General features: G+C 34.8%; 2 protein-coding genes across 2 annotated transcripts in view; one reads left to right on the top strand and one right to left on the bottom strand.

Annotated features, from left to right (window-relative positions):
- Positions 1–22,239, top strand: part of UBE2R2 (ubiquitin conjugating enzyme E2 R2) — an 85,772-nt gene extending 63,533 nt beyond the window's left edge. Inside the window, exons 2-5 of the mRNA XM_039875559.1 lie at positions 8,587–8,673; positions 13,292–13,389; positions 19,212–19,346; positions 21,261–22,239. Of these exons, the coding sequence (XP_039731493.1) occupies positions 8,587–8,673; positions 13,292–13,389; positions 19,212–19,346; positions 21,261–21,480 (540 nt within the window). The 3' untranslated portion in view covers positions 21,481–22,239. The remainder of the gene's footprint in view (positions 1–8,586; positions 8,674–13,291; positions 13,390–19,211; positions 19,347–21,260) is intronic.
- Positions 19,691–22,597, bottom strand: part of UBAP2 (ubiquitin associated protein 2) — a 99,830-nt gene continuing 96,923 nt past the window's right edge. Inside the window, exon 30 of the transcript XR_005655556.1 lies at positions 19,691–19,909. The gene's annotated coding sequence lies outside the window, so the exon portion shown is untranslated. The remainder of the gene's footprint in view (positions 19,910–22,597) is intronic.

Here is a 22,597-nt window from a genome sequence, read left to right as displayed (position 1 = left end):
CTTAATCACCTCAGGCAGAGTTTGCATTTCTTTCACATTGCTCTCTTAGCACCTAGTAGATCTCATTTAAGTCACTTAATTTGTAATTATTTATATATGAGTGTCTTTTCAGTTAGACTGTAGCTATTTCAGGGTTAGGGATAGTGTTGTAACTATCTTGGTTTCCCACCTCCCATATTGGTACCAGACAACATGATTAGTTTTCAATAATGTATTGAATGATTGAATAAGTGAAAATATTAACATAAATGCTCAGTTTCTAAATAACTAAAAACATGTGTGGCAAGTTCAGTGATTTTATTAAGGGTACACTTAAGAGTGGCCTGAGCATTTTAGAGAAAACATGTGTGGTAGTGATACAGAAATTGTTTTGAAGGTACTTGTGCTTATGAGTTTGCAAGTTAGTAAAGAAAGACCTCTGAAAAAGAGTCTCTCCGACTCTAAGTTACTTTTATAACAATTGTATATTTTTAGGTGTAGCCTTCCAGATTTTCGGTATTTTTTTAATTTATTTTTCAATTACAGTAGATAATATATTAATTTCAGGTGTACAACATAGCAATTAGACATTTATATAACTCAAAAAGTGATCACTCTGGTTTAAGTCTAGTACCCACCTGTCGCCATATATAATTATTACAATATTATTGACTGTATTCCCTATGCTGTATTTTACACCCCGTGACTGATTTTATAACTGGCAATTTGCACATCTTAGTCCCTTCCTCCTTTCACCCATCCCCCCAACCTCTTTCCCATCTGGCTACCACTAATTTGTTCTATCTCTGAGTTTGTTTCTGATTTGTTTGTTTGTTTATTTTGTTTTCTAGATTCTAATTAAATATTTTCTGTAACTTCCTACTAGCACCTATACAAGGCTTCCAATTCACCTTCTTTCAGTCCTATATCCTGTAGTTACAACCAAGCATCCCTTCTCTCTCTGTACCTGGTGCCTTTGTGTTATTTCTTCAGCTTTTATTCATTCAGGGAACTACTCAGGCAACACCTAGCCACAGTACCAATATATAGTAGGCACTCAATAGATGTTGAATAAATAAATGATGTCTTTCCTGTTTTTGCCCAGCAGACTAAATCACTTTCTTTACATATAACATATTGTATGTATTATAGTTTTATGAGTGATTCTTAGTTTGCTGGATTGTAAGGGGGGTGGAGGAGTGATTACTTTCATCTAGGACTTAGGAAATGCTTATTAAGATTTTGAATGAATAGTGGGAAAATGGACTTAACAGTTATTAAAATTTGCTATATGTTTCCCAGGGTTCTATTTATGTTGATATAGCTACAGGAAAATAGGTTATCTAGGCACTTTAGCTTATCTTTGTTATATTTGTATGCTAAAGATTTCTGGCCAAGATTTCTCTTATGGCATCTGTAGGAAACTTTTATAGGAACTTGTTTTGTGTTTACAATTTGTAAGATTTTCTTATATACTATCATATTTCATATATTATTTTATATTCAGTATATCAAAATGCTGTTACACTTTTATTTCTATTTATTTAATTTCTATTTAATTGTGCATTGCAAATACAGTAATCTCCCCTTATCTGTGAGTTCACTTTCCACAGTTTCACTTACCCGCAGTCAACTGTGGTCTGAAAATATTAAATAGAAAATTCCAGAAGTAAGCTTTAAATTACATGCTGTTCGAGTAGTGTGTTGCAGTCTTGTGCCTTCCCACTCCGTCTTGCCCAGGATGTGAACCATCCCTTTGTCCAGCATAGCCACTCTGTATTTGCTACCTGACCGTTAATCACCATCTCAGCTAATCAGAGAGAGACCATGTTCACATAATTTTTATTACACTATATTTTATGTAACTTTTATTATTAGTTGCTGTTGTTAATCCCTTATTAGGCCTGATTACACACATTTTACAATGTAAAATAAATCACCATATTGGGATGTGAACCCAACTTGAATTCCTGTGATAAACTCCACTTGGTCATGATTTATTATCCTTTTTAATGTATTGTTGGAGTCTACTTGTAAATATTTTGTTGAGATTTTTTATATCTTTGTTCATTAGGGTTATCGGTCTGGGGTATAATTTTTGTAATTGGTTTTTATATCAAGATGTTGCTGACCTCATAGTGAATCGGGAAATATTTCCCCTTATTATATTTTCTAGAAGAGTTGGTTTAGAATTGGTGTTATTGCTTCCTTAAATATCTGGTAGATTTTGCCGTTAAAGCTGCTATCTGGCTCAGAGATTTCTTTGTGTAAAGACTTTTAAATACAAATTCAATTTCTTTAATAGATATAGGACCATTCAGGTTATATAGTTCATCTTAAGTAGCTTTGGTTCTTTGTGTTTTTCAAGTAATTCCATAAATTTTGTTGAATTTCGTGAACATAACATTATTCAAAATATTCTTTCATCCTTTTAATACTGTTACCTGTTTTATTCCTAATGTTGGTGTTTGTGTATTCTATTTTTTATCTGTCTATTAGGGGCTTATCAATTTTCTTGATTTTCTCAAGAGACTTAGGTTCTGGTTTTATTGATTTCTCTTTACAGTTTTCTCATATTTCAATTTCATTGATTTTTACTTTTATCCTAATTGTTTCTTCTGCTTGCTTTTGGTTTATTTTTCTAATTTTTCTTAAGCAGACATTTACACTATTGAGTTAAAGACCATTAATCTTTTCCGATAGAAACATTTAGTGCTAAAATTTCCCTCTGAGTACTGCTTTAGGTGTAGGTCACATTTTTTCATTTATCATTTTTCATATTCAGTAAAAATATTTTCTGATTTGTGGCTTTCTCTTTAAACCATGGGTTACTTTCTGTCATTAATTTCCAAATATTTGGGGATTTCTAGTTAACTTTCTATTATTGGTTTCTAGTTTAATTCAGTTGTGTCCATATTATGTCCATATTACAAATAACATTATGTGCGTATATCATACATGCTTTGTATGATTTCAGTTCTTTTAAATTTGTTGATATGTTTTATGTCTCAGAATATAACATATCTTGGTGCATGTTCTGTGTGTCCATGAAAAAGATTATATTACTTCTACTTTAGATTATCGAGAGAGAAGTGACGTCTTTCACTAATAGTAGTTTTTTCTGTTTTTCTTTTCAATGATATAATTTCTCAGTGATTTTGTATTTTGAAGCTCTGCAGTCAGGTATATACACATTAACAATTATTATGTCTTCTGAATGCATTTAGCTCCTTATGAAATTGCCCTCTTTATTCCTAATAATATTCCTTATTTTAAAAATATACATCTTCTGATATTCATATAGTCACTTGAGCTTTCTTCTCTTCCCTTCTTTCTCTTTCTCCACTAATTTTTTCACTAATGTACTTTTTAATAGAGATCTAATTCACATATAAAATTCATCCTTTCAAGTGTACAATTCCATGGTTTTTAGTATATTCACAAGATATACAACCATCATCATCATCAATTCCTGTATATCTCATTACCCTACACACACAAAGAAATGCCATACCCTTTAGCAGTCATGCTTCATTCTCCCCTACCTACCACCCCTAAAGTCTTTTTATTATTCCCAGATCCAATCTAAGATACCATATTGAGTTTAGTTGTCATGTCCCCTTAGGCTCCTTCAGTATTTGATGGTTTCTCCATATTTCTTTGTTTTTCATGACCTTTACAGTTTTGAAAATAACTTGTCAGATATTTTATAGAATATCCTTCCACTTGGGTTTGTCTAATGATTTTCTCATTATTAGACTGGAATTGAGGGCTTGGGGATAAGACCATCATAGAGATGTACTGTCTTTCTCACTATATCATATCAGGGAAATCATGATTTCACCATGACATAGTACCGGTAATATTAACTTTGGCCACTTGGTTAATTTGGTGTCTGCTAGTTTTCTCCACTGTAAAATTACTATTTTTTCCTTTCCATACTTTATTCTTAGGAGGTGAATCATTAAGTCCAGTGCACACTCATGGGAAGGGAAATCAAACTTCACTTCCAGAATGGGATATATCTACATATATTATCTAGAGCACTACTATAAGGAAGATTTGTCTCTTCTTCCCCAGTATTTTTTTGATTCAGTAATTTATGCCAATATGTACTCATTTAAATTTATTTTATACTTTGGTTTATGATCCAGTACTATGAATTGTTTTAGTTTTGGCCATTAGGAGCTCTTTCATGTTGACTTCTGGCATGCCTCCATCCTTTTTCTTTAGCATTTCCTTACTTTCAGGCACTATAAGATGTTCCACACTCATCTTGTTTTTCTTTTTCTTCTTCTTTTCCTTTTTTTTTTTTTTTTTTTTTGGCCCCAGTTCTAGAATCAAGTATTTCTCCAAAGAGCTTTGGTTCCTTTTATTAGAAAATGGCATTTAGCAGCCAAGATGTGAGGAATTAGATGTGCTTGTTGCTACTGGGTGTGACTACTTTTGGGCTATAGTTTGTTTGTTTGTTTTTTTAATAAGCAGCTTTAAAGTAAACAATTCAGTGGTCTCTACTATATTCATAAAGCTGTGCTACCATCACCACAGTCAATTTTAGAACATTTTCTTCACTCCAAAAGCCCCGTACGTTTTAACAATCACCATTCTTCCTTCCCAATTTTATTTTCACACCCAGCCCTCAGGAACGACTAATCTATTCTGGACATTTCATAAATATGTGGTCTTTCATGATTCTCTCTTCTTTCACATAGCTAATGTTTTTGAGGTTCATCCACATTGTAGCATGTGTCAGTACTTCTTCGTTCCTCTTCATTGCTGAATAATAGTCTAGTGTGTGAATATATGCCACATTTTGTTTATCCATTCTTCAATTGATGGACAATTTGGGTTGTTCCTACATTTTGGCTGTGAACATTTGTGTACAAGTTCTTTGTGGAAATGAAATGCCTTATTTGGAAGCAATGCTTTCATTTCTCTTTGGCATACACCGAGTAGTGGACTTGCTGAGTCACATGGTGACTATGTTTATTCTTTCAAGAAACTGCTAGATTGTTTTTCAAAGAGGCTATACCATTTTGTATTCCCATCAGCAGTGTATAAAGCATTCCAACTTCAAGGCATTCTGGCCAACATTTTTTTTATTATTTGTCTCTTTAACTACAGCCATCCTAGTAGATGGGAAGTCGTATCTCATTGTGATTTTGATATGCATTTCCCTGGTAGCTAATGGTGTTGAACATTTCTCCATGTGCTTATTGGCTATTTGTTTATTTCCTTTGGATAAATTTCTATTCAGACACTTTGCCTACTTTTAAATTGAGTTATTTCTATTATTACCACTTTTTACATATTTTGGATACATGTTCCTTATCAGATAAATGATTTGCAAATATTTTCTCCCATTCTGTGGGTTGTCTTTTTCATTTTCTTTGTGGTGTCTTTTGTTCATTCTGGCATCCCCATTACATGTATGTTAACACCTTTTGTAGTTGTCCCATAGTCCTTGGAAAGCCTGGTGTTTTTTGTTTTGTTTTTTGTTTTTTGGGTTTTTTTGTCTTTATTCTCTTTGCTTTTTTGTATTCAAAGATTCTGTGGATATTTCCTCTAACTTGGAGATTCTTTCTAAACTCTTTGTGGTCCTAAGCTGATCAAAGGCATTCTTCATTTCTATTACAGTGTTTTTTATCTCTAGCATTTGTCTTTGGTTCTTTCTTAGGACTTCCATTTCCTTGCTTACATTGCCCGTCTGCTATCTACTTAATCCATTAGAATCTTTAGAGTTCTCAGAAAATTAAAAATAGAAACTACCATATGACCCAGCAATTCTACTTCTGGGTATTTATCCAAAGAAAACAAAAGCAATAATTCAAAAAGATATATGCACCCCATGTTCATTGCAACCTTGTTTACAGTAGCCAAGATATGGAAGCAACCTTTGATAAAATGAATGGATTAAGAAGAATGTGGTACCTATATACAATGGAATATTACTCAAAAACATAAAAAAGGATGACATCTTGCCAATTACGATAACATGGGTAGACCTAGAGAAAATTATGTTAAGCGAAATAGAGAAAGACAAATACCGAATGATTTTACTTATACGTGGATTCTAAAAAACAAAACGAAGAAGAAACAAACTCAGATACAGGGAACAAACTCATGGTTGCAGAAGGGGAAGGAGGAGAGAATTGAGAGGAAAAGAGAAGGGGATTAAGTTCAAACTTACAGTTATAAGTCACAGGGATATACAGCATTGGGAATAGAGTAAATAATATAAGTATGTATGGTAACAAATGGAAAAGAGACTTATTGTGGTGATCACATTATAAAGTATTTAAATGTCTAATCACTATGTCATACACCTGAAACTAATACAATATCGTGTGTCAACTATAATTAAATAATTTTTAATATATTTATTAAATTTAATAAATTCAAAAAGAATCCTCTGAATATTAATCATAGTTGTTTTAAATTTCCAGTCAGATAATTCCAGCATCCCTGTAATGTCCGGTTCTGATCACTGCTCTGTCTCTTCATTTGTGATTTTCCTTTTGGTACACCTTGTAATTTTTTTCTTGGTAGTTTAATATACTGTACTAGGGAAAAAGAACTGCTATAAATAGGCCTTAATAATTTAGTGGTAAGGTATAGGGGAAAGGGGAAGCATTCTACACTCCCATGATTGGGTCTCAGTGTTTTAGTGAGCCTGACTCTGGACTGTAAGCTTTTCTAAGGTAGGACATGCAGGTTGCAGTTGGGTACTGTATTCTCTTCCTCCAGGTCATTTAGACTCTGATAATACCTCAGCATATTAGGCTCCAGTTAACTAGTTTTCCCTGAGGGCAGGCCTTGTTAAGAACAGAGTTCTCTGTCTGTTTCAAATATATAACTACATTTCTTTTGCATATCAATATCCAGTTGTCTCAGAACAATTTGTTGAAAAGACTTTCCAAACCCCATTGAATTGCCCTTATACTAGTAACAGATCATCTCCATCACTGTAGATTTGTCGTTGTTTTGAAATTGGAAAGTGTGGTTGTCTAGTTCTCCTTTTTATATTGTTTTGGCTATTCTAGGGCCCATGAATTATTATATGAATTTTAGTATCAGCCTTTCCATTTCTGTAAAGAAGTCAGCTGGGATTCTCATGGATCACTTCTTTTCTCCTCTCCCCTCTCTTGGGCATTGTAGAGGAGCTTTGTGTGCATGTCATTGATTGCCTTAGCCTGCCTTCTTGTGGGATCCTCAAGTTAAGCCAAAGGTGATAGTTTAGGGCCTTCTAATTACTTCCTATGACTTTTCTAAGCATGTGCATCTATCCTAGACATATGCACAGACCTACACATTGACCTGGTCTTCTAGATTCTTAGGAATTTGTCAGAGCTTTTTAAAGCCTTTATGGACATCTCATATCCCAGCTTTTCCTATTAAATTTTGTGGTTAATCTCTTTTGGCCCTAACAAGTAATTGGGGTCTTCTAGGGAACCACTAGAAGGGTCAAATAATAATAGTGCTTTGGAAGTAAGGCTTTGAAGAAGTTCCAACCCATTTTGTGGCTGCTGTTCACTTCGAATGTGAGCTGTTTTTTTGAAGGCTACCATGGCTCTGGAGAGCCAGGCATGGTACTAGGGCAAATTAAAAGACCAAAAAGTTTACTGTTATTATTGAAGTTCAGCTTAAATAGACACTCTCTGAATTGCTGCAAGCCTTTGGTTATTTTCTAGATTGTGAAGAGGTTGATTCTTACAATGTTGCTAATTTTCTCATTGCTTTTTTTGAAGAAAGAATTTTTGAGGGTCCTGACTGCAATTTCCAGTAATGTCCTTAGTTTATTTACTCTTAGCTTGTCCTTTAATTCCCTTCCTCACTCTCTTTTACTGGTATTGTTAAAGGAAGCTCTTTCTGGATTTCTTTGTATTTGAAATATGGGATACTGCCAGTGACATTCACTGCAGCAATATTTACAATAGCACAAGAGTGAAAAAAACCAAATGCCCCAAAATAAATGTTTTTTTAAAAAATGATTCATCTGTATATCCATATGATGGAACGTTGCACAGATACTAACAATCATACATATGAAGTTTATTTTATGACATAGGAAAATGTTATAATATATAGATGGAAAAAGACAGTATAAAATACAGTACATTTAAATTTTTGAAAGTAAGTTTTGTAAAGTAAATAAGCATATGTACCAACAAACTACTGGAAGGAGCTATTTCAAATGGTAGCATTTATTTTTCTGGGTGGTTTTTAAATTATTTGAGTAAAAAATATATATCTTTGTTCTGTATTATGTACCATAAGGTTGTATTAATTATTTTTTGTTATAAAAATAAAATATAATTAATGTGACATATCTGTCCATATTACTGTTTTCCTTCTTGTGAGTTCAAAATTATATAGTTGTTGAGTTTTAGTGATTTTACATAAACACATATTTGAAGAGATGCTATAAGAATGTGCTAATAATCATCCTGGCATTTGGGTTAACAAAAATATATACAAGCTCTTTTAATCCCCACTGTTTATGGAAAGGATTTTTGTTTCATTGGGGTGTAATAGGGTGAATTATTAGGTAGATGAATAATCTGTCGTCTCATTTATTAGCATTTCATATTTTCTTTTTCTTTTTAGGCGCATATTAAGTTTCCTATTGACTACCCATATTCACCACCTACCTTCAGATTCTTGACCAAAATGTGGCACCCCAACATTTATGAGGTAAGAGACATCTATTGTAAATTTCTCTGAAGATTTATATTTTTAGATATAATCTTTTACAATAGCCTTTATATGTCCGTGCTTCAGTAGTTATTCTATAGCCACAAAGGACTATTCATGGCTTCCCACTTTTTGTTAGCAGCCTCTAGTTTAATTGTTCAAAACCGAGGGTAGTTTTATAATAAGTGTATATTATAGTTAATCTAATTAAGGCTTTAAACCTTGGCTAAAATTATAATGCATATGTGTTGATATTTGCATTTTTCAAATTTAGTAGATGAAAGTCATACAAATTTATTCGTGTACCTATCTTCTAGCCTCCATAGCAAGGGTCACCTGTTGCTATGATCAGAGATTCAGCTTTTGGAGGGGATTTATCCTGCTGTATTTGGACTGTAGAGCAATTGAGCCTTTTTTGGAATATATCCAAGGTGAAAATTAGCTTTAGACTAATCTATAAGGATACTAGAATGATGCATTATGTTTCTCAGAATAATACGTCAGGGCCCACTAAAATATTTTTTGAGTTCACTCCTTTACCATTATATAATTTTTTTTTCTTTGCAGTAGAGCTTTGAAATGGTCTCATTTTATTGTAATTGTGGCCCAAGCATTAAAATTGCTTTGTAAAATTTTTAGCCTTAGTCATATAGTCCTTTTTTAAGCCTGGTGGATATTGGGAAGTGAAGTACCTTTGCTCCAGAAACAGCTACATAGCCTTTAAAATGCTTGTTAGCAAGAAATGAAGAACTTACCCAAAGGTCCTGAATTTGGATCTCAAACCTGTATAAATTAGCACGCTGGCGCAGCTTTATCGTTTTTCACAGCCTGCTTTTTTTCTGTAAGGCTTTATCTTCATTTTTCTTTCCTTCTTAAAACAAGACAGATTGGTGCTTAAATGTGATATGTGGTTACATTTTCAGAAATAAGTTCCCAGAATATTTTCTTTTAGTGTATATGGTATTTGACATAATCATAATACAAATAAACAACAGTGGGTACCTTATTCTAGTCTATATCACAGATTTATCCTGCCTAGGAAACTGAGTTCAGGACACAAAGAAATATTTTTATATCCCTGTCCATTTAACAATCAGAAGTTCTTCCCTTCAAAATTATATAGTATATATAGATTTTAGATAGCAAAATTGAGAAGATTCAAGCTTTTGTCTTGCTGTTAAGAACTAATTTTAAAGCCGTATACTCACTTGTTTGCATCTGAGTTATCTAATTCTCAAACTTCACTCAAAAAGAATAAAGGATACAGAGCTCTGGCAGAAGAAAGTGTAGGTAGATAAACTCCCTTTCCACTTGTTTTTTTTTTTTTTGCTACTAAGGCTGTTTAGTTCTATATCATAAGATTTAGCATTGGATCATTATTTTAAAAATATTTTTCATATTCATAATAAAAAATTTTAACAAAATAATGCATGCAGATCTTAAAACTATGCAGTCATTTTCCATGTCATAAATATCTTGTTTTTAAAAGAAGTGATAAATCATAGTTAAAAATTATATTTGATGTAGCCAAAGAGTTCGTTAGAGATTCTTCTCACATTAGTTAATTTACTTTTGCTACACTCTGGAAATGGTATCAGAGCTGAACTTTTTTTTTGCCATTTCTGAGATACTTTATTTTTATGGTGACATTAACGAAATCCAATAAGTTTCAGCTGTACACTTTAACAGTAAGGCATATATATATTTACACTGTGTGTTCACCTCCCGTAGTTAGAACTGAACTTTTTGAGGGCCCATGTCACTATTTATGATTCTAGAGATGGTTGGAGTTCATGGTTCTTGGCTAAAGGAATAATATTATTGGAAATTGTTCCCTACTTACCTGCCTATGGTAGAAACACAATAGATCTCAAATTGCTCTAGTCACCAAAATGTTTACTGCAGAGTTATCTATTCTAAGTACCTAGGGATAAACTGAGAGGAACAATGAGAGTAACACCAACAAAACAAATATACAAAAAGCAAAAGCCTACTCAAATGTCAAAATAAGGGAATTGATGAAAGAGTTTATGTTATACTAACTTCACGAGCACTAAAAATAAATATTATAGACTATCATTGGTAGAAAAAAGTTTATTATGTCAGCTTTTAAAAATCACAAGAGCTTTGGTTACAGTTTTATTAAATACATACACTGGTACATGACTACAGCCTCAGTCTTTTTTGTTGTTGTTGAATAACAGTCTTTTTGCATGTGGTAAGCAATCCATATGTGTTTTGACTGAAACTAAATGTACTCATGGATTAGGTCCTATAATTTAAGTTTACAAACCAAAATATTAAAATTATTGTGGTGAATTCTTCTATCCATATACTGAGGGAGTTATAATTAGGTTGTTATGAAACATTTCAGTTTATATAAACCATAGTTGTTAAAACCAGTGATTGATATTAAAGGTGATTATAGCATCTCTTTGCAGGTTTTAAGCAAGGACATTTTTTTTCTTTTTATGTACTTTAGGTACAGATGTGTCTGAAAACAGTGAGATTTAATTGCTTCTCAGGATTCTTGAATCTTGATTTATCATGTTTATTTCTATTTTGAAATGATTTTTTAGAAGAATAGTGCTACAGTGTTTCTTAACTAAGAAATATATCTTGGAAATTTGTCAAAACATAATATAACAAATGTTTAATTTTTATTTTATTTATTTTTATAATGGTGACATTGGTTAATGAAATCCAGTAAGTTTCAGGTATACAATTCAACAGTAAGGCATATATATATTGTGTTGTGTGTTCACTACACATAGTTAGATTTCTTTCTTTCACCACATGTTTGACCCCTTTTACCCCATCTACTTCTCCCATCCCTCCTCCCCTTCTACTCTCGGGTGACCACTAGTCTATTGTCCATGTCCATGAGTCTCTGTTTGTCCTGTTTGTTTGTTGCTTTTAGGTTTATATCCCACATATAAGTGATATCATGTGGTTTTCATTTTTTTCTGTCTGGCTCATTTCGCTCAAGCATAATTATCTCGAGGTCCATCCATGTTGTTGCAAATGGCAGTATTTCATCTCTTCTTATGGCCGAGTAGTATTCCATTATATGTATGTACCATAGCTTCTTTATCTAGTTGTCTACTGTTGGATACTTCTGTTGCTTCCATATCCTGGCCACTGTGAATAATGCTGCTGTGAGCATCAGTGTGCAAGTATCTTTTCGGATATGGGTTTTCAAGTCTTTGGGGTAAATATCCAGTGGAGGGATTGCTGGATCATATGGTAGATCAATTCTTAGTTTTTTGAGGACCCTCATTATTTTTCATTCTTCGGTTTCTCTCTTCCTTCTGATTTATTTCTAGATTTCTGTCTTCGATATCTCTGATCCTTTCCCTCATTTGGTCGACTCTGTTTCCTAAGCTTGCTATTTCATTTTTCATCTCTTTTAGTGTGTTCTTTATCTCCAAAAGTTCTCTTTGGTTCTGTTTGAGGGTTTCAGTCTCCTTGCTAAAAAATTCATTCTGCTGATCTAGTTATTTTTTCAGTTCCTGGATTGTTGATATGAATTATTTTGGATCTCATTGAGTTTTTTCAGAAGTATCATCCTGAATTCTCTTGTCATTTAGAAGTCACATATTTCGATGTCTTTAAGCTTATTTTTTGGAGATTTTTATCTTTCTTTCTGAGCTGCCTTGTCACCTTCATTGTTCATGCTGTTTAATGGACTATTTCTCTGCCTAGGCATTAATGGAAGCGTATTCTGCCATTTTTTTCCAGGAAGAAGAGTTATGTATAAGTCTTTCTTTAGCCTGCTGCTAAGAAGGAGTTTTTCTTTTGGTTTCCAGTAGTTGGCACCTAAGCCTCTTGGATCCCTGCTTTATATAAAGTGTAAAAAAATGCCTTTTTTCCCCCTTATATTCAGTCACGTTCGCTACCCTCAGTCTCAGTCCCTATCTGTGTTAGTGACAGTTTCCATAGCTTTTGCTCAGAATCCCTTGGGGCTCCGCGGTATTCAGTCTTGGAGGATATGGGGAGAGGGCTCATCTGGGTTGGAGGATGGGGGCTGCAGTTCAGCTTGGCATTTTGCAGCCACGAGTGATAATAGTCAACTGTTGCTTCTCAGCCATCCCTACTTCTCTGCCGTCCCCACTTCTTTGCTTCCTGCCCTGATGCCTAGGCACTGCCACCGGATGCGTGGAGCTCATAGCTCTCTGGGGCAGGGCTGTTTAGGAAACTTGCCACACCTTCTCTGCTCCCCCTCCTCCTGCTGGGAGCTCTGGCTGACAGAAGCAGCTTCTTTGTTTCTCCCAGTCTACCCCCAACTCCTGGAGTTCTGACCTGTGGTAGCTCTTATTCACAGATCCCTCACTCAGACATACTTGTGAGCCGGTTGGGTGTTTTATGTTGTTTCAGATGTTCAGCTTATTGTTGTTTCAAGGGGAGATATCTGGGGACATCTTTCACTCTGCCATGTTTCTGACGTCTAGAAATGTTTAATTTTTAACACTGATTCCAAATGTGAAGTAAAAGCAGAATTGTTTTCTCACCTATTGATAAGAAAACTTTTGTAGGAATAAAAGAAATTTCATAACTGATATCTTTTTTAATATCATATTTTTTAATATTTACTGAATGTGATATTTGTGTCTTATAGAATGGAGATGTATGCATTTCAATTCTTCATCCACCTGTAGATGACCCACAGAGTGGTGAACTGCCCTCCGAAAGGTGGAATCCTACTCAGAATGTCAGGTAAGGGGTTACTTAAGGAATAATCTGGTTTTTAGGTGTTTCTTAAGATTGGCTATTATCTTTCAACAGGTACAAAAGAATCCTATTTATAATTTGGTTGTTTTGTCTTCCGCTAGAGCTTTAAGTAGCATGTATGCATCATTTTGAAGAGCTGTATTAATGGAGCAGTGATACATATGTTACTCATTTCTCTGTGTTCACCTTGGGAGAATTTTCCTAGTCCGAATTCTTCCTCTGCTGTTATCTTAAGTTCCATCCTGCATCTCTGGATCTCATGATGTCCATATTTGGATTCATTGCTGAATTCTTAGTCTTTACAAATTGAAAATTGACTTCTGTTGTTTTTTCCTTATATATGTGGATGTTTCTTATGATTTGGAAGGCTCATATTTCTTGAGATTTCCTTCGACTATGTATTGATTGATTTCTTGATCTACCTAGATGGATGGATATTTATCATCTGTTTCTTTAGTAGTGTTCTCTATGTGTAGGGGTTGCTCACATAATCCTTAAAATAATTTTGTAAAACTATATATACTATTGCACGTTTTTAAGTGCATCTTCTTACATCACAGATTTTATTTAAAAGTACATTTTTCCTCCTTGCATTCGAGTTTCCATTTACTACCCGTACTGAGTTTTATCCTAATACTTGAAATATTTTTGTTTGATAGCTTTATATTATTTATCCTATATTTTTCTACAACAAAAATCAGTAAGATGTTTTTTTAATTGCTTGTGACAGTAAGGTTCTAGTTAAGCTTATTTTTGTGTTGAATAATTTTACTAATACAGTTGATTAAAAACAATACAAGTATATTATACTTTTAATATATTTTTACTTTTTACATTTAATAATTATTAGAAGTGCATTTTTAATTAGATAGATATCTATTTCCAATTAGTTCATGTATCCATGAATAACGGCATTGCTAGAATGAGACTGAATACAGGTTCAACTTTATATATATCTATGTATGAATAATATACATTATGTGTATATTAGATGAAATGAGTAAGAAACCTTGCTTATGTATCATAGAATAAAATTGTACAGCAGTCAAAACAAATCCTTTTTATTCAAGTTATTTGGCAAAAATCATGTAGTGATCTGTTGTCAGTCTTTTAAAAATAAATTTTGTTATAATTCCTGTACCATACATTCTCAGTTCAGAGGACACTTTCATGTAGAAGGGTCTCTCTCAGGAGTAGAGTAGGATGTTTTCTTATCTACAACCCACTGAAAGGGCAAGGAGCTAGGGACTACCCCAAGCATTGGGTGGCAAAGTAGGCAAGATCAGGGAAAATGCTCTTCCTAGGGCTCCTGTAAACCCCATTCTGAGCCAGGATGATTTTAATTGCTCCCTTGATGTTTGCACATTGGGTCTCATCACACTCTACTTGCCATTTTCATTCTGTGCAAATACCTATTTTGTGTGCTTTTTAAATTTCCTTTTTAAACTCAAATGTTCTGATTTTGTGTTTTTCTGTATTTCAATCTGAGATCCTCATTCCTATCATGTGTTCTCAAGGATGTGCCAGTCAGTAGCAGCTCTAGGACTGACTGCACAGCAGGAGCTGCTATATTGTTTGTTGCTTTACCAGCATAAAGAAAAACTACTTGTAAATTGCGACCCATTAAATTACCACATTTACCTAGTCAAAACAGACTTCTTTGCCACAATGGACTCTTGAAATTCTCCCATTTTGAAACATAAGGACTGAGTTTTCACTGAGTGGTCTTCTGGTGTTACTGGTCCATCTTTTGAAATAGTATAAATGAGAGATTAAAAGGACCCAGGTCATATAGAAGGGTTAGGCACTGGGCTTTACTTCATCACACAGCAACTTCCATCAAATTTTGTTCGGCCTGTAAAACCTAAGAATCTCAGTCAATTAGCATCTCTCTCTGCATCTTCATCTATGTATGTGAATGTATGTATTAAGTCAAATAAATTTAGTTTGAACCCTTTCTATCTCACATGCTGTATGGAGGGTATGTATATACTGGAGCAAAAGTGCCAATCATTAATTCTGCAAAATTCCAGACTTTTCCTGCTTAGTTTCCAGGCAGACCTGTAAGCCAAGTCATATTTTGTTGTGTGCACTAGGGCCAGTTTTCTGTCCTCTGTACTAAAGTTGTACATGTGGTGATACAGTGGATAACAGAGAAAGGGCAGAACCATATCATTAACTACTGTCTATATATGTTGAAAAGGGGCAAATACAAATATAACTCATTGGTTCATAGATGTCTCCCTTAAATGCTTCTTTAGTTTTGTTGTTTTTTAAACATCTCAGCTCTGTAGAACTTCACAACTTGCTAGCTTGCTGTTAATGTGTATGTCTGTGTGTAATTAGTTGGTCTTTATTTTCCTTGGGTGTTTTTATTGTTCACAGACTTATATTTTATTCAAAAGAAGACAGCTAAATAAAATACTAAAGCGGGCAAAAGGATCTGAAACATGAACCTGAAGACTACATAAAACGTAGTGCTTTTGCCTATCTTTTTGTATTTACTTTCTCCTTTTAATGTTTTTCTATCTTGGCCCAGATCCTGTCCTGAAAACTCCTATCCATAGTCCCTTGCCCTGGCTTAAAGTGGGGGCAGAGGGAGCACATTTATCTCTAACTCTGGGAATGGTGGTGGTCATGGCAATTGTACAGTAAGTTAAAAACACTTAAGAACTCTTTGTCTCTCATTTTTTATCACAAATCCTTACTAGTTTAGGACTGCTCTTTATTGTAACACATGTTAAACACACCACTGAATTTGGACAGCTAGACCAGTTCCTCTCTACCTACAATGGAGGAGGACAGTGAAGTTCTTCTTTATGGGAGCTGCGAGTCCAGGGGTGGGTGCTTGGAGTCTGTTCCAAAAAATTTATGTACTAATCCAAAAAATTTGTGTCCAAGTGCCACAAGATTGTCTAAATGGACAAATGCAACTCTATGGTACTGCTAAACCCCAGAGCTTCATGTGGAACTGTGAACTTATATGGAAAAAATTAGACTAAGAGTGTTCATTTTCCTGATCCTTTCTCTCTTTGTTCATGATTGCAGGAAACCAATCCCTTCAATGGGTTTGAATAACCTCTTTACTGGGGGATATTAATTTGGTCTCTTTTGGCGGATGTTAATTTGATAGTTTTATTATTATTTCACCTGTTGTTAACCCTCTCCAACTTCGGTTTTTCTTCTGAAAAAAAAATAAAATAAAAATTTTAATAAAACACTGAAACTAACAAAAACAAAAGATGGCAACAACAGAAAGAGCATGTTTTGTCCATTCTGCCAGTATTGTCTTAGCAGTTAATTTTTCCATTGTATAAAAATAGAATTAATAACACTTACCTTGCAGAGTTATTTACCATGCTGAAGCTGTACTGCCTGTGTCAAATTATTTTGGTACAAGTGCTAGACAATTTAAACTGTGTATGACATTTTCTCCAAACCTTTTCAGTCATGGTACATAGAAAAGATGAAATGTTAGTAATTTTAGATTACAATGTAGTAAACTGATGGTGCCCCTTTGGCCAGTAGTTGATGTTCCAGAGGCTCAAGTTGTCCCAAGTTTAACCCACCCAACTGCCCCAGGGAATCAATTTAGGTATAATTTACCTGTAACCCATCCACAACATACTGGTTTGGAAATTTTGAATAGGATGCTGCTTTTGAATTGCATCAGTAAAATCTCAATTCTGCTTTGCTCTGTTTTAGCCTTATTAGGCAAGCCCTTATCACTGGGTGAAAAAGACAGCCACCTACTCTAGACGTTCCATAATCTCACTTGTCAGTTTAATCAAGAATAAAAAATTACCTTTCTGCTGTTAGTTTAGAACCATCATAGTGACCACCAGGGTTCTGATTGCCCCAGCTTATGTCACATGCATATCCCCAAACCTATCATCGTCATCATCATAAGATAATGGAATCCTTTGGCCAGCATTTGGTGATATGTCTACTGCTGTGGGTATAGGTAGGTTGTTTGTATGAAGGTGTGGCATGATGGTAAGGGAAGAGTAATGGATTCCCCAAACAAAAAAACATATATTCTGCTTTCCAGATGAAAATGAAAATGTCCTGGGTTAACTGTTATTGTCAGTCCACTAGAGTACCTGATGCTTCTAAAGCATCATGGATTTCAGTTAGGAACAAATGATAAAGTAAGTTCTTGTTTTGGTAGAAATGGATGGTTCACCATTTTTCAAAAAAAAATTGTATTTCCCAATATAGTATTTTAATAATGTACACAAGATGTAAGAAAAATGAACTTGGTGAAACTCATGGGGAAAGTTTCTTAATTAATGGTTCATCTGGACGTGTGACTAAACTTAACCTAGTATTGAAAATTCAGTTCCTCAGTTGCACGGGCTACCTTTCAGAATACTCAATGGCCACATGTGGCCATAGTGGTTACCACATTGGATAAAAGATTATACATTTCCATCATCACAAAGTTGTAAGTATACAGCACTGATCTAGACCATTAAAGCTGTTTCCCTTTATACCACACTTTGTCCTTATCTTTATTTAACAGGTTTTGTACGTTTTCTTCTGAAGCAACCCTTATAGAATTTCTTACCCATATTTTTCTTTTGCTTCTAAGATGTTGTGTCTGTCCATTTCCCATTGTTGGCAGTGATGAGCTTCTTTGAGTATTTTAAATGTAATTTTTGGAGAAATCCAGAAGGATCTTGGCAGGAGGGGCAAGGAATTATTATCCTAATAGGTCGTGTGTGTGTGTGTGAGAGAGAGAGAGAGATTGAGATTGAGATTATAACTAAATGGGAAAGTTTTGAAAGTGCTTTTGTCATAATTTTATATCATCACATAACAGAAACTCTACCCTTTTTAGGAATAGGTTTCATCAGATGAAACATCTGATTGCCTGGTACCCTCCCTTTATTTTTGGCTTGGGGCCAGGAGCAAAAGGCTATTTTGCAACAACACAATCTGTAACCTTGCACCAGTAAGAAAAGGTAGAGAAATTTAATTTTTCCTCCCATTTTTTTCCTTACACGCACATAACTTTTAGGGGAAAAGAAACTTGAGAATAATTTGGAATATTTTGGGGAGCCTGTTGTGCTCTTTTGGTTAATTTATCTAACAGGAAATTTATTCCCTGTGATTAAGATGACTAGTTTTTATCTGTGGATGAAAACTGCCTGCTTATATCTCCCACAAGACCTATTATAAGCCCTTGGAGATCAGGCGATGGCATCTAATTTGTTCACTGTTGTACATCCGACATCTCACTTGGTGCCTCTGGCATCTAGGTGCATAGTAAAAAGATTTCTATTATTCAAAGACTAGTTCTTTTTCCTTCATTCTCCTGCTTACCTCTCTCTTCCTTCCCTTAAAAAGATGGAAAAATACTTGTATGTAATACTGCTTCTTAGATCTTCTAAGTAGTCATGTATAGAAATTGGATGTATAAAGTAGCATCATTTTTATCCTTTCCCATCTCCCATGAAAAGATTGCCTTGAAGCTAAATACTTTTTACTTTTCTTCCTATTAAACTTGTAACTTTTAAAATGTTATTTAAAAAGCTTCAGACCTCTACTTTTTGCAGATTGGAACATGTAGCCAGTGGGATGGTGCCTTCTAGAGTTTTATGCCCTGCAACAAGATCCTATGCTAGACTCACATCTTTCTTCTGCTTTTGTCTCCCAGTTAGCTGAGTACTGAAAATAAAATTTATGATACTCTTTCCATTTCCCTAAGGTCTCAAAATATTATAGTCTTAAATTTAAAAGAATAATTTTTGAATCCTATGAATATTGGGTATTTGCATCTGACCCTTTTTTCCTGTTTCTAGGACTATCCTGTTAAGTGTAATCTCATTGCTTAATGAGCCCAACACCTTCTCCCCAGCCAATGTGGATGCTTCGGTTATGTTCAGGAAATGGAGGGACAGTAAAGGAAAAGACAAAGAATATGCTGAAATCATTAGGTAAGACGCTTTGTTTTGTGTTTAATTACTTCACATCTTTATACTTGGAACCAAGGTTATATCCTAGAACCATAAGTATAAATCGAACTTCAGCGTCTACTCTCAATTAGATTTATTGTCTAGAAAGAGATTTGTGCCAGAGCGTAGGAGTTTGTTTGGAGAGACCACATAACGTAAGACAGTACTGCAGCAGCTCTGATTTCCTGGGAACCAGAACTTCTGGGTTCTGGGTCAGTCAAGTTTGTAAACTCTCCCTTCTTATCATTTTTGGGATGAACACACTATGGACTTTCAACATGTTTGTTAAGTCTAGCAAGCACCCAAGGTACTTAAGACATTTCAGGTATTTTTGTTCTCAAAATTTTTATTAATGAAGCCCTGTTCATTGGCCTTTTTGACAATAGCAGCAGTATCTTCTGGGTATCATCATCATCACCAACATTGGTATATGGTTTAAAAGAATCCTAGAATAAGAATTAGGAGACTTGGAATCTACTCCTAGCTCTGCCACACTTCATGTGACCATTTTATCAGTTAAGTTTTTGGGTCTTTAGTGTTTCCATCTGTGTAAAAGGAAAAAAGTAGAAGACAGTAGGCTCTTGGTCATGTCCTGAGTAGGACATAAGGTTTTCATTACAGTACCCAAGAACTGATACTTGAATTGCAGTATGAAATTCAATTCTCCCTTAATAGTTAATTTTTATACCCTTTAAAAATAGAGTTCCTTCATCTCTGCAGTTTAGTAAGCACTTGAATTTATACAAAATTGTCCCTTTTTAAATCTAGTCAGCATGATACAAATGAAAATCATCAAAAGAAAAAGTAGGTAGTGGTAAGTAGGATAATGTGATGGAGCAATGAGATGGCTGCTCTAAATTGGGTTGTCAGAACAGGCCTCCTCTAAGGTGAGATTTAAGTTCAGAGCTAAGTGATGTGAAGTATGATCCCTTGTGATATTTATTAAAAAAAAAAAAAAAAACTTGCAGAGAAATGCATGTTATCTGATTAAAAACTGCTAATCTATATTATTTAGCTAAGTTTTCTGACTGGAAACACCTTTAGATATTCCCCTGCCTAATCCATAACCATTCAGTAAGATCATAAGGATAGAATCTGGATGTCTGTGTTTTGTTTTTATCAGCCACCTAGGTGACTGGTGTACACCAAAGATTGAAGATAATTAGTATAAATAGTAAGGACCTATAGAAATTTAGAAGAGCAGGAGTGGATTGAGGATTGGAAGATGGGAATGCTTCATAAAAGGAGCCTGATGTACAAGGAAAGGAAGGATTTAGTAAGTGAAGGATGCATAACTATTCCCAAGGTACTTGTATTCTTCCTATTTCTTAATAGTTTATCTCATTCTTTCTTTCAACATTTATTATGCACCAGCTTTGTGTCAGGCACTCTGCTAAGTCACTAATAGTTTTTCTTCCTGGAGAGCGCACACTTTACTTAGCAAGCATTTGTAAACAAATGACCATGTAATGAAAGTACAACTATAGAAGCTTAAACATGAGATACAATGGAAAGAATATATAATGCTGTGGCATTCCTTAGAGAGAATGCCTCATAAATAAGAATTTTTCAGGTAAAAAAGGAAGGAAAAAGCCTCTTCAGGGAGAAACATGTTTGCTAACACAGGTGTATGACAGCATGTCTTGTCAAAAGAATTGTAAATACTTTTACATAAATCTGAGGTGATTTGAGATCCATTGTCTTTAAACTCCCTTCAAAAGGTCATTAAGTGTCCTTCAGAACAGTACCTGACAGGCTGAGAGCCTTTGGTGTAGTGGAGGTTGTCAGATGCTTTCAGGCAAGTACTAAAGTTCAGAAATTTGAATCAGTATTTTAAAAGGCCAATTATAAATCCATCTTCAAGACAGAGACTTACATAAACTATTCTCCCTTCAGAAAACAGGTTTCAGCCACTAAAGCCGAAGCAGAAAAAGATGGAGTAAAAGTCCCTACAACCCTGGCGGAATACTGCATCAAAACTAAAGTGCCTTCCAATGACAACAGCTCAGATTTGCTTTATGACGACTTGTACGACGATGACATTGATGATGAAGATGAGGAGGAAGAAGATGCCGACTGTTATGATGATGATGATTCTGGGAATGAGGAGTCGTGACGTGTTCCTTCGATGCCCCTGTACTGCCCTGCCGTCTCAGGCCAAAGGGAGGGGAGCAAGTAGGGACCTAGCAGTGGCCCCTCAGCAAAAACCTATCACAGGGGGTGGGGAAAACAAACACGGCTCCTGCTGACTCCCCTTATGGATCTCAGTTTGCTCCTTTTTATGGACCTCTTAATGGAGAGAAGGTAATCCTCTACAGAAATGTCCGAATTCTTGCATTCTTTACCCTTCCATCACTGTATTGATTCTTTTTTTCTTTAAACACAAACCCCTGCCTCACTTCATCTCTACAAAGTGTTCACAGCAAAACACGTTTGATCTGTCTTTAGATTCTTGAAGAATAGTCTTTCATCAAGACGTTAATGTGTTTAAAGCTGAGAACCCATTGGGAGTTCACAAGTGCTGCATATGCTGGGTAGCAAAAGAAAATGGAAAAAAAAAAAAATCCCACAAAACAAACTTAAAAAAATTTTGCCAAGGTTTAGCTGCTCCATTTACATTAGTGTGTGTGCATTTGTTCAACCCCATGGTGGTGAATTTTGTTTCTTTCTTGTTCTTAAGTCTGGGGTACAGTGGGCGTCAGGGACTTTGTGCTAAGCCTGATGAAATGTGTTCCTAAGGGCACAGAGCCCCTTCAGCTTCCAGGAAATCATAATAACAGAGGCCTCAGCTACTCTGAGGAGAGAAATCAGATTTTGTTTTTTGAAATCGATTGGGATATAAAGTCTGAAATAAATATTCATACTTTACATAGAACTGAGCACTTGATTGCTATTTATTTTAAAAGGCAGAATTGTTCTCCCCCTCCCCCAAGGGAGTGGGGGAGAGAGTGGGGATTAGTGTGTGTGAAGTCTTAGTGATGGCAACAAAGAGCTAAAACTAACTTTGCCAAGTTTGGTTGATGCTGCTGGGGGGGCGGGGGGGGGAGTCAAAACTACTGGTGATCACTGTTGGGAGAGAAAACATCTATTTTATATATTTAACAAGGCCTTTCCCGCTATACTTTCACCATGAGGATCTTTTTTTTAAGTAGCCAGTTTTAAGTACTCAGTATTAATACTAGGTGCATGTGTTAAGATTTTGGTTTTCATTGAGCTAGTGATAACTGTGGATT

The sequence above is a fragment of the Pteropus medius genome, unplaced genomic scaffold, assembly GCF_902729225.1.
Source record: "Pteropus medius unplaced genomic scaffold, Ma_sr-lr_union100, whole genome shotgun sequence".
NCBI classification, from domain to species: Eukaryota; Metazoa; Chordata; class Mammalia; order Chiroptera; family Pteropodidae; genus Pteropus; species Pteropus medius.
Note: the sequence above shows the minus strand (reverse complement) of the source record. Positions and strands in the feature narration are given on the sequence as shown.